This window comes from Charadrius vociferus, unplaced genomic scaffold, assembly GCF_000708025.1.
Source record: "Charadrius vociferus isolate BGI_N301 unplaced genomic scaffold, ASM70802v2 scaffold262, whole genome shotgun sequence".
In the NCBI taxonomy this organism is placed as follows: Eukaryota; Metazoa; Chordata; class Aves; order Charadriiformes; family Charadriidae; genus Charadrius; species Charadrius vociferus.
Genome location: NW_009647218.1, coordinates 172,591 through 186,068, shown reverse-complemented (window position 1 = coordinate 186,068; position 13,478 = coordinate 172,591). Strand labels below are relative to the sequence as shown.

At 41.6% G+C, this 13,478-nt stretch overlaps 1 protein-coding gene across 1 annotated transcript in view; it reads left to right on the top strand.

Moving 5' to 3' along the window:
* Positions 1 to 267: 267 nt before the first annotated feature.
* The window catches only part of NFE2L3 (nuclear factor, erythroid 2-like 3), a 55,770-nt gene continuing 42,559 nt past the window's right edge, over positions 268 to 13,478 (top strand). The window contains exons 1-2 of the mRNA XM_009879570.1: positions 268 to 355; positions 2,752 to 2,831. Coding sequence (XP_009877872.1) covers positions 268 to 355; positions 2,752 to 2,831 — 168 coding nt within the window. The remainder of the gene's footprint in view (positions 356 to 2,751; positions 2,832 to 13,478) is intronic.

Sequence of the window (13,478 nt, the reverse complement as noted above, 5' to 3'; positions counted from 1 at the left end):
TCTCTGCAGTGTGACTTCTTCTTCCAGACGCAGCGAGCATTTAGCATGTCCGCAGTTTGGAGGCATTGCAGCCTGAAGATTTATGTTCCGATTTAGTAAATGAACATATTACGGTGAGTACCTCCTAGGTAAATAACAGCAGTTTCCTTATGAAACGATCAAAGGAAATGCTAACAAAACCCTGCCACCGGCACAATACAAAGTACCCATTTATCAACTATCTGCAATTATTTACACAAGAAAGTCCCACAGAGCCCGAGGAGACACATGGTGCCAGCTGTGACGCATGGCCACGTGCACCTGGAGCTGAGGGGCAGTGAGAGGAGCCCAACCTCTGTGTCCCCTGGACACAAAGGTACGTGAACGGGCATTGGTGCTGTTCTGGGGATGCTGCTCAATGAAAAAGTGTGCTCGTCCATATAGATCAATAGCAAAATGCATGGATTTGGCAAAACATTCAGAGAAGCACACCTTTCAGAAATAGAGGCAAAATCTTTACATCCTAGCTACAGCTTCCAGATGTATCTTAGAGCACCTAGAAATTATTACTGAAATGAAAATCATATTTCTTTAGGGGGCTCTATGTCCTATCTTTGTCAGCTGTGTTCTCACCATGATTTATGTACATAACTTTTGCTCAGTTTAACGAGTAAAAGCTATGCATGTGAAAAGATGAGATATATAATTCTTGAGGTTAACCATGTCCAAGTCCTGCCAGGTGTAAAACTAAGTTTGCTTTAATAAGAGTTGTTAAAAAATAATAAATTGTCTTAAAGCTATACCTTTGCCTTAACAACTGTCTTGTGAAAAGGCACTCTACATTTTTTATTATTTGTGCATTCATACTGAATGAGTACCAATAACACACACAGACATACACACGCAGTGGTTGGAGCACTTCAGTAAATGGCAGTATGGCACAAGGAGACAATTAACAGCAGCGATTTATAGATGGCGTGTCTTGAAGTGTGCCTGGTCACATTTTGGGATGTTGGTTCAGTGCTTAACACAACAGGAGGAGGGCCTCCTGCTGAACCAGCAGAAATACCTTCTTCTCTGCATAGAAACTTGGGGTTTCACTCTAGGTCTTCCCTCCAAACACTAACCCAACTTTCTATTGTGTGTTTCTGTGAAATGAGGTCGCAGTCTCGAGGGTGGCGTGACATTCGTGTGTACGCACTTCAGACTGCTCCAGCAAGAATATATGCCCATGCTTTTGGAAAAGGATGCATTTTTTATTTCAGTGTGAAAACCCTTATCAACATGCTAGCACATGTGGAGTCTCAGGAGACTGTTTGGCAGGAGAATTATATAGAAAAAATTATACTACACCCTATTGAGAAGGGAAATCTATTACAGGTGGGTTAGGTAGAAAAATCTGAGCACTATGTCACTAAATGATTAAAAACACCCCTAGCAATACTGTCTTGGTGCACAGAAGTAGTAAGAACACAACCGAAAGCCCAGTGTAGGTAGCAGCAAAGTGGCCACTGAGTTCGAGGTTTCTGAATCAGGACCGCTTTTGGAATTAAAGAGGGTTTGTAGCTGGATAAGCCAGAAAAAAATGTGTTTTCACCATCAAAATTCTTTTCACCATCAGTAATGAATTTGTTGACAGGTAGCATGCAGAACTGGATACGGACATTGCCTATACATGAAAGATTTAACCAAAAACTACAACATACACCCTTTCAAAAGACTGTATGACAAAAATAAACATCTACAATGAGAATAAAAGCACCTCTGAGCTCCACAATTCCTCATTTTTCAAAGGAGACCTATATAAGAAAATTTACAGCTGAAAATTTCATGGCTATGCTCTCATAGACTTAGTCTTAACCAAGAATAACATAAGCCCCGTTGTATCCAGAAAAACAGCTTTAAGTAGCAAAGCAAAATAATTAGCAGGCTGGTTTCTCCACCACATAAGGCAGTTGCAAAGATTTATAGACTAATATTGCAGGCTGGAATTTTTCAAATTTAAACTACAGCTACCAATGAAAGGTAAGTGTTTCAGCAAAAGAGAAAATAATTTGAGATTATATTTGAAAAAAAAAAAAAAAAAAAAGAAACCATTTGTAGTTTACAGAAAGAAGTACCTTTGAAAAACGACCTGGGGGTTGTAACTATGCACAATTGTTCTTATAGGAGCCAGCAGTTGGAAAGTAGCCGGCCTAACCTGTTTCTCCTGAATGCAAATTCTTCACTGACGCAGTGGAGCGGGGTTGTATAATGTCCGTGCTGGAAAGGGATGGGCAGCAGCCGAAGGAACAGGAGTCTGGCAACCCTGTAAGCAAAGTTAAAACCCCTGACTGATCAAACGCCCTTTCGTATCCAAGGCAGGGAGTAAAGTGTTGAGATCAGGAAAGCCAGAAACTGTAGTTGCAGCGGTGAAGTAACTCTAGAGCTGAGGGGAAATGGGCTGGTCTTGTTTTACTGTTGTCTAATTCTGCTGGGTTTGCTATTTCTATGGAGAAAATGCAGTGCAAGGACAGGAACAACCATATCACTATTCCTATTTTGCTTCTTTTGTTTGAATGTTTCATCTTTTCTTATTTAACACGCGAAGTGCAGAAAAGTGGTCCTTTTTGCTCCACTTTTCAAATTTAGTTAACTCATCTTCAATTATGTCTGACAGACACCTGGTTTCAGAATTTTGTTCTTCCAATCGTACTCTGTACAAGTGGACTTGAGCTTATATGCGGTACCTTACACTCCCATCTTGCACTCCCAGTTTTTGCTTCTATATAGCGAGAGTCGGTCCTGAAATCAAGTACGTCTCTAAACCTGCTATGATCTCTGCGCAAATCAGCACTCGATCCCCAATAAAGGTATGTTTGTTTATCGTTACGAATACACCACAATTCAGGGACACCTTGTTTCAAAGCTTATAGCCTTTGGGGACATTTAGTCTACCATAATAAACAAGATCCTTTTCAGTGAACCATGCCTGACAATGCTGAAGTTAATTTTAGCCACTTGCTGTCTCCATAAATCTACAGTTTAGGTTCTAAATCATGTGTTCTGTCCCAACAGTCTCGATGAAAAACGATAAATGTTTTATTTCTAGACTTGAAATAAAACTTACAACAACAGCATTCTGTATTGTAACTTTGTAGTCGATTATCATCATTCTTACTCAGAGTGAAGTTAGATGTTCCCAGCCTGTATTTATGATCAAGGATGCTTCAGAATAATGTATATAAATTGAGTTTTATTGATCATTGAACATCTGCTGGCACTTAAGTATGTGGACACATAAGCATGAACATAAGCCTTGCAAGTTTGCATTTTTTGATGCTCATAAAATTATAATTTATAATCAAGTACACAGTGTTATGTTTTCTTTATCACCTTCATAAAGATAAAGTAATGTAAGCAGGAGCTTGGATTACAAGACCGTTACAAGATTGCAAAGACTTAGGATTTTATGATTTATGGAAGAAAAATTTCATTATTTTTCCCTTACATCTGACACCATTTAATTGCATTTTGCCTGCTGTGGTAGAGGAGATGTGCCAAACTGTGATTATTGCAAACAAAATTGGAAGTGCTATAAAATACTGTTTTCTTACAGCACATCCATTGTCAAAGGTGGTGAGCAAATGGCTTTGCACAACTTTCCGATCACGCAGTTTCCACCCATCCTTTCCAACACTGACTAATACAGAACACACGCTTGCGCTGATGCAGACATTTTTATAGTATGTGCGCTTCATATACAACTGTCGCTGATACTCAAACCCTTGTGTGCACATACAGCTTGAGCAAGGAGTCAGGAAGGGGAAAAGGGTAGTACTGGAGAGAAATAAAATCAGAGGATGTGCATTCCTTACGGGTGTGGGTACGAAAAGGTCTCTGCACATGAGACGGATGCTGGGAAATTATGTGCTTGTATGAAAATGTGGGTCATCAGAACAGAAAGCAACGCCGAAGAAAGAGCCTTTGTCTTGTTTCGCAGAGTTATCAAACCTCTTTCATGTGGTCCAACCTGATAAAATTCTCTCTTTATTTCCGAAGTCAAATGTGAGCTAAACCAAACACGCTGGCAGCATGGAAGCAGTAATATTGGCCCCTCTGAGGTTCCAGATCGGCTCCTCTGCTGGCATAGGTCAGCTCCAGGTTCGAGCAAGAGGATTCCTGAAACACGTGTTCAACACAGGTTTTGCTAGGTAAGGGTTACCAAGAAAGTCAAAGTGTACTGGAAGATGTAAATGAGAGAGGCTCTGAGAATATCATAGTTTCATAGGGGTCTGGGATACCTGAAGTGAAGACAGAAGAGGCTTATATTCAAGATGTAGGTTTTTTAAGAAATGGTGGCCTATAACAAGTGTCACACTTAGCTGGCTAAACCAGACTTTAAAACATTTGAGTAAGATGATCTTTCATGGATAACAGTTAACAATCCTCCATCTTAGATTGTTAGAATTGTTAGAGTGTAAAATGACTGTGAAAACCTATTACATGCCGTTGCCCATGTTTTTAATGAGAAATTCACCCTTTAATCACCATTATGACAATGCTGACGATTTCCCAGGGTATTTCTTCCTCACGCTTTCTCTTCCCTGTCTCCACATGTCCAATGCCTAATCACTATTGCTCGGGAACTAAATGCTGCAGATTTAAATACTATAGACCAAGGTAAAGAGGTTCAACACGGCATCTTGACATCTTGACTCCTGCACAGCCAACTCCTACACCAAGGTTAGGGAGTGTGTCACTGAATGGTCTCACTAGAGGGCAGCCGATAAAACCGCTGGTAATAAAATTGCAAAAGCTGATTGTTTCCTTTCTTTTTTTTTTTGCCTCTGGAGTGTGATGGGATATAAAATTTGACTCCTGAAATTGCTGCCAGCAGCTCTTCCTCTGGAGCTTTGTGTTTGTTGTTTCCACGTAGAGCTGAAGAGGAGCATGCAACTCACCACTTTAGCTCTGTGGGACTCTGCAGGTCTGATGGAGCTGGAAAATCTTTGTGAGGCTTTGAAAAAGCATGAACATGAGGCAGCACTTGATGCTGAACAGGATAATTTTTCCTTCCTACCCTCACTTCTTTTTCTTGACTCCCTAAAGGAAGCATCACAACTTGAAACAAAACAAGCATAGTGTGATATGTAGAGCAATCTGAGTTACTTGCCATAAAATTGCTTAAGTAGTTATTAAGCTTCAAATGTATCACAGTATTTCTTTTTTTTTTTTTTCCTGTAGTCCTTGTGATAAATTGCAATCTTAAGTGCCTCAAGGTCACCTCAACTCTGTTTTTTAAATGCTTCCCAGTACCTGTCCTATCCTGTAACACCAAAAAAGAAGTATGCTATATGCTTTCCAGAGAAACACAAGAACAAGATCCCAAGAGCTTCCAAGATAAATACATTCTCTGAATTCCATACATTCACTACGTAGTTTTTATTAGGCCAAAAATTTGCTTACAAGATTTTGTGTGGTTCTGAGCTGAGATACATTTTCTATCCCTATAAAAATGTCTTCATTTACTTGATCATATATCACACAGCTATGCAAAAGAAAAAAAAATTAAGCATGTGTTTTCTCCACTCTTCATGTACCAAGAACAATGTCTATCAAAAATAGTCCTTTAAAACATAAACTATTTCAGAAATAAATGCCACTTGATGTTTATAAAGTGCATTCCTCTGGCTGTGGCTGTTAAACACTCTGCTCGATGCAGAAGTTCATGTTTTAAGTAATTGTGACTTTGCCGAAGGCGACTAAATGTGTCAGGACCTACTGTAATGTCTTAAATCCAATCCTGGTTTATGTTACATATTCAAACCACCCATTTTCTTCAAAGGCAAAGATGGACAAAAAATGCTAAGATGGAATCTGATAGATAAAGGTACATCAGAAGAATCTTGTTGATGAAATAAAATTTATTGAAGAAGTTTCCATTTCACATCAACACAGTAAACAGTGTTTGGTTTTCAGTACCAATTAATATAGCCCAGTGAGCAATTAAACACAAATTTTCTCCTTTTTGTGTTTGCATAACAGCTGCACTTAGTTTGCAATTTCACCAGATTTATTCTTTACCCAAACGTAGTTAAGATTTTTTGCTCATGAGAGTAGTAACTTGAGTCTTTGTTTCTTAATCAATTAAGAATGCTCGGTCCTTTTTGTTGCGTGTGCATGTGTGTGTGTGTGTGTTGCTCACACAATTCCTACTAAATTGATTTTGCCCATGATTACAAAGGTCCTGTAATACTGGCTCTTCTCTCTGGTTGGGTGATCCTATTTCATCCATCAGGGGAACAGCCTGAAGATACTATCAAAACAGTAGTTTATGGAGCAGAAACGAATAATACATGATTGGAGATTTCATAAAATGTTACATTGTTTTCCTCCTTTCCTCCTTTCCACCCCACAGACTTTCTCAAACCATCCCCCTTACACCAGGAAATGGTAAGATATGTTGACTGGGAGAGGAGTTTAATTGCATTCACACAAAATAATTGAATGTGCATGCAGAGTCTGGCTTTAAGGGGTACAGTCAGGCTCTTATCTGATTCACCTAAAGGCCTCCTTGATAGGGAATTGGCAATGAATTTCAAAAGCCTAGTTGCTGCCACGTCTCAAGCAGTTTTCCACCCTGAGGCAGGACTGAGTCAGAGGCAGGGTTAAGATTGTTCAGAAAATACATAGTGCGATATTTTTGGCATGTGCATTTGAAAGATCTTGAAAAGTTGAGGTCAATAGCTTGCTGATTTTTTTTTTTTGTAAATATTTAAATTTTTTTTAGCTGTAGTACTCGTTTGGTACATGGGAGACTCTATCGTATGTTTACTAGAAAGCAGAGTGTCAGGGACTGCTGCTTTGCCTTTAATTGCTTTTGTTCTTAGAAAGACGAGGATAATGCAAAGCCTACCAAAGTCTCTACCATCTCTCCAACTGTGACTGTGGCAGTAGCCCAGGGGATACCACTAAGGAGGGTTAAAAACTGATCAGTCTGCCTGGCTCCATCCCTCAGCTGCCCAACCATGTGGAGCTTACGATTTGCTTCCAGGACCAGCTGCAATAATTCAATGTGTGTAACAGCATTACAAATTCAGGGATTTATTTTTTTTTTACAAATTATTGTCGCCGTAGTAATACTGCACTGTAGGACTGTAGCAATAACAGTTCTCTTTAGTCATGCCCAATCCCTCCTTCTCCCCTTCTCTTGACCTTACCTTGCTAAGGCACAACAGCCCTACGGGGAATGACACCCCATGCCAAAGGAATCCTTCCCCGTGTCCAAGGGCCCCTTCCACACAGCTGGGACAGGGCGTTTCGGCACAGCCCATGGCTCAAAACAGTCTGACCTGTTTCCCTCATGCAGGAAAAATGGTTTCATATAAACAGACCAGAACTCAAGCTAAAGCTTCCACGTGCATTCAGCCTGTTCAGGTGCTTACTTTCCATCAGAAAGGTTGGGGCCCTACCACATCCAGGGCGGTGCTCAGGCTTAGGCTCAACTTTGTAGGACCTCAGGGCTAACACCGCCCATCTCCATACAGCCGGGGAACAGAGTCTCCCTGTGCCAGTTCCCCCAGAGACCCTGTTGATTTCGGGTGCGAAGACTTCTGCCACGTGCAGATCCAGATTTGGGCTTCCACATGACTTGGTGGCCGGGCAGAGTTTCTCCATGCATAGAGCAAGTCAGTGGCCAGAATTAAAAATAAAACACAGTAGCCTTCACTACACAGCTCCACACCTGGAAATATTGACACGTGTCCTCAGAAGAGGGGCCTTACTGGCTTGGCTGGAGCACGAGGTGACGCTACCTCCCAGCTTCACGGCAGGAGAAGGAATGGCTCTCCGCTAAGCATGTTTCATTAACTCGGAACACACGCTTCCATTTATTTAAACCATATGGACGCATTTTATATGTTTATTACATTTCATACAACTGAGGCCACCGTAAATGCTTGCTATGTGTCTTTGCATATTTTAGTTTCCTGAAGCAATTTTCTCGTATGTTTCAGTTAAGCACAAGCTCCACAAAACGTGTTATTAATTACAGACGTGGGTTGCCTTATGTGGTATGTGTTCCCTCCCTCTCCACGTTCACTCAAATGTCTGTTGTGAAACAGTTATACATATAGTGGTATTTTATCTAGAAACTGTCTGAAATATAAGCATTTATAATTAAACATTGATTAAAGCTTAAATTCTGCAAAGGAAATGCTCGGCTTTGGGAACAATATTTTCCCTACCCAGTGGGTGCTTCATAACATGCTAAAGACCTGTTCATGTTATTAGGAATATTCACATGCTTTCAGTTAAGCTTGCACTGAAGTAATTTGCTATGTCACGGTAAACAAATATCTTCTCACAGCACTGAGGTAGGCAGTAAAAATCCCAGTGATTAGGGTCCGCTCCATCTTTATGTCTATGAAGTAGTCTGCTGACTCCTACCAACAACAGGGACAACTGGATTGACACTCCCAACTCACCGGTGCAGAAACCTTTGAAACCCTGAAGAAAAAAAAAATGCTTATTTTAAGCCAGGTTCGCCTTCATATTGGCTTTAAACAAGTAATACGCAGATGAAAGGGTATGCGATTTCTTACTAATTTGTTTATTACAATTTTTCAGCCATTGTTTTCAATAGCAGTCTGTATTACTTTCCAAATATCTGTGCTCATCTGCATTGGGAAAATGCTGACAGAGTGAGAGCCCAGAATACACTCATAATAAGAAGGGTAGTAATCAAATTCAGAGATGTGATGTTAGTTTCAGGGGTGCCTAAAACTTTTCCTTTTTGCCAGTCTGCCACGAATACCCACTTATAATTAAGACAGAGAGTGGGTCAGTGTTTAATAATCTCCTTAACAAGTAATTCTTGAATGGACAGTAGAGAAAGATGTAAGCTGATGAAGAATGAAATTGGGGAAGGACTCAAGGCAGTGCAGTGCAGCCTCTTCATTGCTTCTCACTGTAATAAGTAATCTCCTCCATTGCAAAGTGACTGCTCTGATCTGATTGATTTTTCCTCGGGCAGAATTGATGATACGAGGTGCAAAGAATTAAAGAATCTGGCCCAAGAGACTTTTAAAAACCTGCCAGTCTAAAGCAATATTGGAATCATTCTATGCTTCGACTACATCTCCATAGACCACTTAATTATACCCCAATGTGAATAGAGCTGCTGTCATAAATGCTGTCTGTAACAAAATAAATGTTTATCGCTGCTGCACATTTTAAAGCAATCCCAGAATTATTGTTCATTTATTAGTGTCATATTATTGTCACTAGGTTATGGTGCTGTGAGTGTCTCTGATGCAGCACAGCAATCTAAATCTATGGAGATGCCTCTCTCAAGTGCCTAAGCACAAGGTCTGGAGGTTCCTGAGATGTTCAGTGGAGAAAGAGGGTGAAACAGTGCGTTTAAGATAGGTTCCTGCCCTCGTTCAGCTTGGCAGACCCTCTTTCCATCAGTTAAACAGAGAGTAGCCTTTTAACACTGGTGCCCGCACTGGGTGAGGAAGGTGCCCTGCACACCCATCCTGAACAGCTTACAGCCCAAAAGCGTGAGTAGGTGTGGGTAGAGCTGAACGGCATCAAACTGGGAGCTGGCTGTTGCCAAGGTGGATTTCCAACTACAAAAAGAGATCCAGAGACTGTGATGCTTCTCTCCACCATCCAGTCCAGTTATCACTGTCAAATCTGAGTTACAAAGCTGATGTCCAGGTCCGGTCACACTTTGCTCTTTTCCTTGCCCTCACCTCATGCTCACATCTCCTTCAGCCTCGGCCGGGGAAGGACCAGGAGGCAGCTGTGGAAGAGGCTGTGGTGTTGGCTTTTGAGAGATTCACAAGGTTTGAGCAAGATTGTCCTTTCCATAGCAGAGATCTGGTGCATCATGCATAGCATCCTTACACCAAGAAGCAAGACGTGCCAGAGACTCCATGAATACCAGGCACTGCATAAGTTGACCAGGCTCCTGCCGTACCCAGCTCCGCCAAATTGAGAAAAATCATGGCTAATTGCAATAGGAAAACCCACTGCAATAAAGCACAATCAATATGCAATCAGTTCTAGCTGCCTGACAGCCCTGCACACCCCTGTGCCGGCTGCCTCCCTTACCCCATCACTCACAGCACCTTCCTCCAAGGGACCATCTCGGCCTTGGTGGCCCCACTTTAGCGATGGCCATGCCAAGGGGGAGGGCTGGTCAGGAGGTGGGTTGTGCCTCTTGCCCCGTGGTGCTACGGATGTCCCCCCCACACCACAAGGAACAGCCTGTTGAGAAGGGAAGTGTCAATGACTATAAAAATGGAGTGCGGATCTCACGCTTCAGTTTCACTGTTTCGAGACAGGCAAGCCATCTGCAGGTGTGTCCCCTCTAGAGAGCACGTACCCATCTCATTTCCCGCTCCTGTGCCCCAGTTGCAGAGTGGGTGAGCGCACCCTTATTGCTGACTTGTAGTGCAGCACAGATTGTGCTCAAATCCTCAAGACTCTCTTGGGAATCCCATTATTTTAAGCAAGTCTGCTATGCTCATCACAAGGTGGAGGTGCCAGCCCAGAGGACAGTAACTACAACAAAGTGACACACATGCTTTTGCACAGCAGTGTTTGAACATCCCATCGCAGCTTGTATGCTGGGGCAGTCAAAGCTCAGGGGTGACTGTGGACTGCAGGAATGAAATGGAGAAGTAGGACAATTTGTTCAAGGTCTTTCTGCCCCACACAGGAGATGCTGCAGCAGACCTAGGCAGGGAATTCCCACTGGCAGCCTTCTACAGCGCAGCTTTTCTGCTCAAGCAGTTGACTTACCCATTTCTCTGCTACCCTGTAAACACCAGGTGGTTTTGTGAAGGCAAACTCCAGTAAAGTTCGGGGAGTTATCCTATGGTTACAGGAGGGTAACACAACAGGACCAGTGTTTGGCATTATGACCCCCATAAGCTGTTTTTACCTGGTAGGTCTTTGAGCACTGTAAGGCACATTAAGTCAGAACCGCAAAAATAGGTGGACTTGGGTACTGGGTATTACCTTGCACTTCTCCTTTCTTATCAGAAAGAAATAGCTCGTGGCTTTGCCAAGAAACTAGTGCCCTTTAGGCAGTTCTCACCTCCCTCAGAAAAGTAGACAAACCAGCTTTGAGTGAAGTTGGGTATGCAACACAGCCCACGGTCATTGAAGCTAGAAGGAGTAAGAGGCTTCAATGTTTTTAGTTCCTCTGCCATACAGGAAACAAAGCTTTGCATACCTATACTTCACCCAAGTGTTTCAGGGTTATTTTTGTCTCCGGAGTTAGACCCCGAGAGAAGAAGCCAATAGATTTACGTGCTCTGAAGCACGTAACTGTATTTCAATGCTTGATTGAAACCTATGAGCTCTCTAGTGACACCAGCAACTAAATAATGCAACAGTTCACAAAACATTATTTAAAACGGTCCTGATTTTCAGGATGGGGGAGGAAAGAGTACACTGATAACTTGTAATGTGTTCAAGGCAGATACCTGGAAGTAAGGTAGCAGACGTCACAAGTTAGATGGACTGCTAAAATAGAAAGCAGAGAAATGTATTTTTAAAAATCGTTTAGTTTTTCAGGGAGGGTTGTAATAAAAGAACAGAAAATGGAACAAATACTTTTTTTTTTTTTTGCAAGTCATCTCTCCTAGGGCTTCTCCACCTGCTGTATAGCAATAAAGCTGTCAGCATTTAAGATACTTATTTTTGAAGCAGACAGACTTTTCAGGGTGTTGCTTTGTACATTTTAGTTTCATTTGCAAAGAAATCTAAAGATAGTCACCAGCTGGAAGACCAAAACCTCTCGGTACTGGATGCAGGAGACTTCAATGTTGCGTTAGTAGCGTTGCTATAGATCAGACAGTCAGAGGTTTTATAAAAGCCCAGATTGTCACTTCTGTTTTGCTCTTGCCTTTTTAGAGTTTAATGATACTTTGGATTTTACCTGCAATTTATTTGCTGTTTTGTAGTGCATTGGAAACAAGAGCGCTACGTCCAGCGGGGAGCCTGCCTCCCTTGCTTCTGTGTACGCATCACGTACGGCCTCTCTAAGCCTCCCTAGAATGACATTACTGCTAACATTACTCTGCTCTCCTCTGAACCATTAACAACGCTTTGAAATTAATCTAAAATCTGCCTCTTTCCTCTCTTTTTAAATTACTTTAGCTGTGCTGTTTCCTTCCAACTTCATTTCTCGATTTCAGTCATCTGTTACTCGAAGAAACAACTCCCCTTGAAAAGGAAACATAATTATGTTTCTCTCTCTGACCTCTCATGTTCAGTAGTATTTTCCAGGTATTTCCAGCAAAAGTAAGAAAAGATTGCAGGATCCTAGCACGATCCATAGTGTCCATAAAAACCCAGGGATAGTCTTTTCTCAAAGCCTCACTGATGCTGAGAAAATGTAAGGGCACAGGAGAGTTTTCCAATATGCTGTTTATAGTAGACCAAGATGTTACGTGTCCAAAACAGAAAAAGTGGTTTTTTAGACATATTTATTTTCTGCTAGGGACCACGGCACACCTGTTTCTCCTCTCTGTATATATATGACTGTGATGGCATCTCTGGCATTCTGCAGAGTCTGAACCTGCAATTAACGGATTTATTCCAGGTTAGGAGAGAAGAACAAAGCTTCCAAGGATACAGCCTACCTGGAGAGTCCTCTGAGTCTGTGTGATCAAGACAGGTTGAGCGGGGCTGCTGCCAAGTGATACAAATCATTAGATCCAAATTCAGTACCCAGCATTGCCCTTGGACCCGGAATTTCTGAGAACTGGTGAAAGATGCCCCATGTGTGGGGGTACAGTGTCTGAGTGGGTCTCAGAAAGGTGGAACAGGCTGGGAAACTATGAACTGTTGAACCTCTAACTATCGCAATATCAGAGTTCAGTAACATATAAACTGCCATTTCTGCATCTGAAAGACATACAAACGAACTACTGCTATTGTCGAGCTGTCCCTGCTCTTCCTTGCCAGGCAAATATGCGGCTTTACAGAAACGGTAGCTGTGATAAAAATGGAGGAAAAGTTAGGGAACTAGGAAAAAGAATAGTATGACAAGAGAAGAAAAATATTAAGCAAATATGTAGCAGCTTTAGCAAAATCATTACAGTGCCTTAACAGCTAAATGTGGAAGAATAAGATGAACCACAGCATAATGGTTTTTTTTCATTTTCCTTGCACGTACGTACATATTGATAAGTGTACAAACTGAGTACAAAAGACACATAAAACATTCCCATCCTGAACTGAAAGCATTTTATATCCATGTTGCCTGAGTCTGGATGGCTCCATGGGTTCAGGGGCAAAAAACAGCAAGAGTGGAGTCTGAACACGATGCAGTGATATGTAGCATGTACAAAGGTAGTTAGTGATACATGTAGAACACATGTGGTTAGAGTCCAGAGAGGGAAAAAAAAAAAAGAAAAAAGGGATTAAAAAAAAAAAAAAGAAAACCGTGATCTGTTTGTGGACAATTTACAAACAAAGGAGGTAAAAGATCTTGG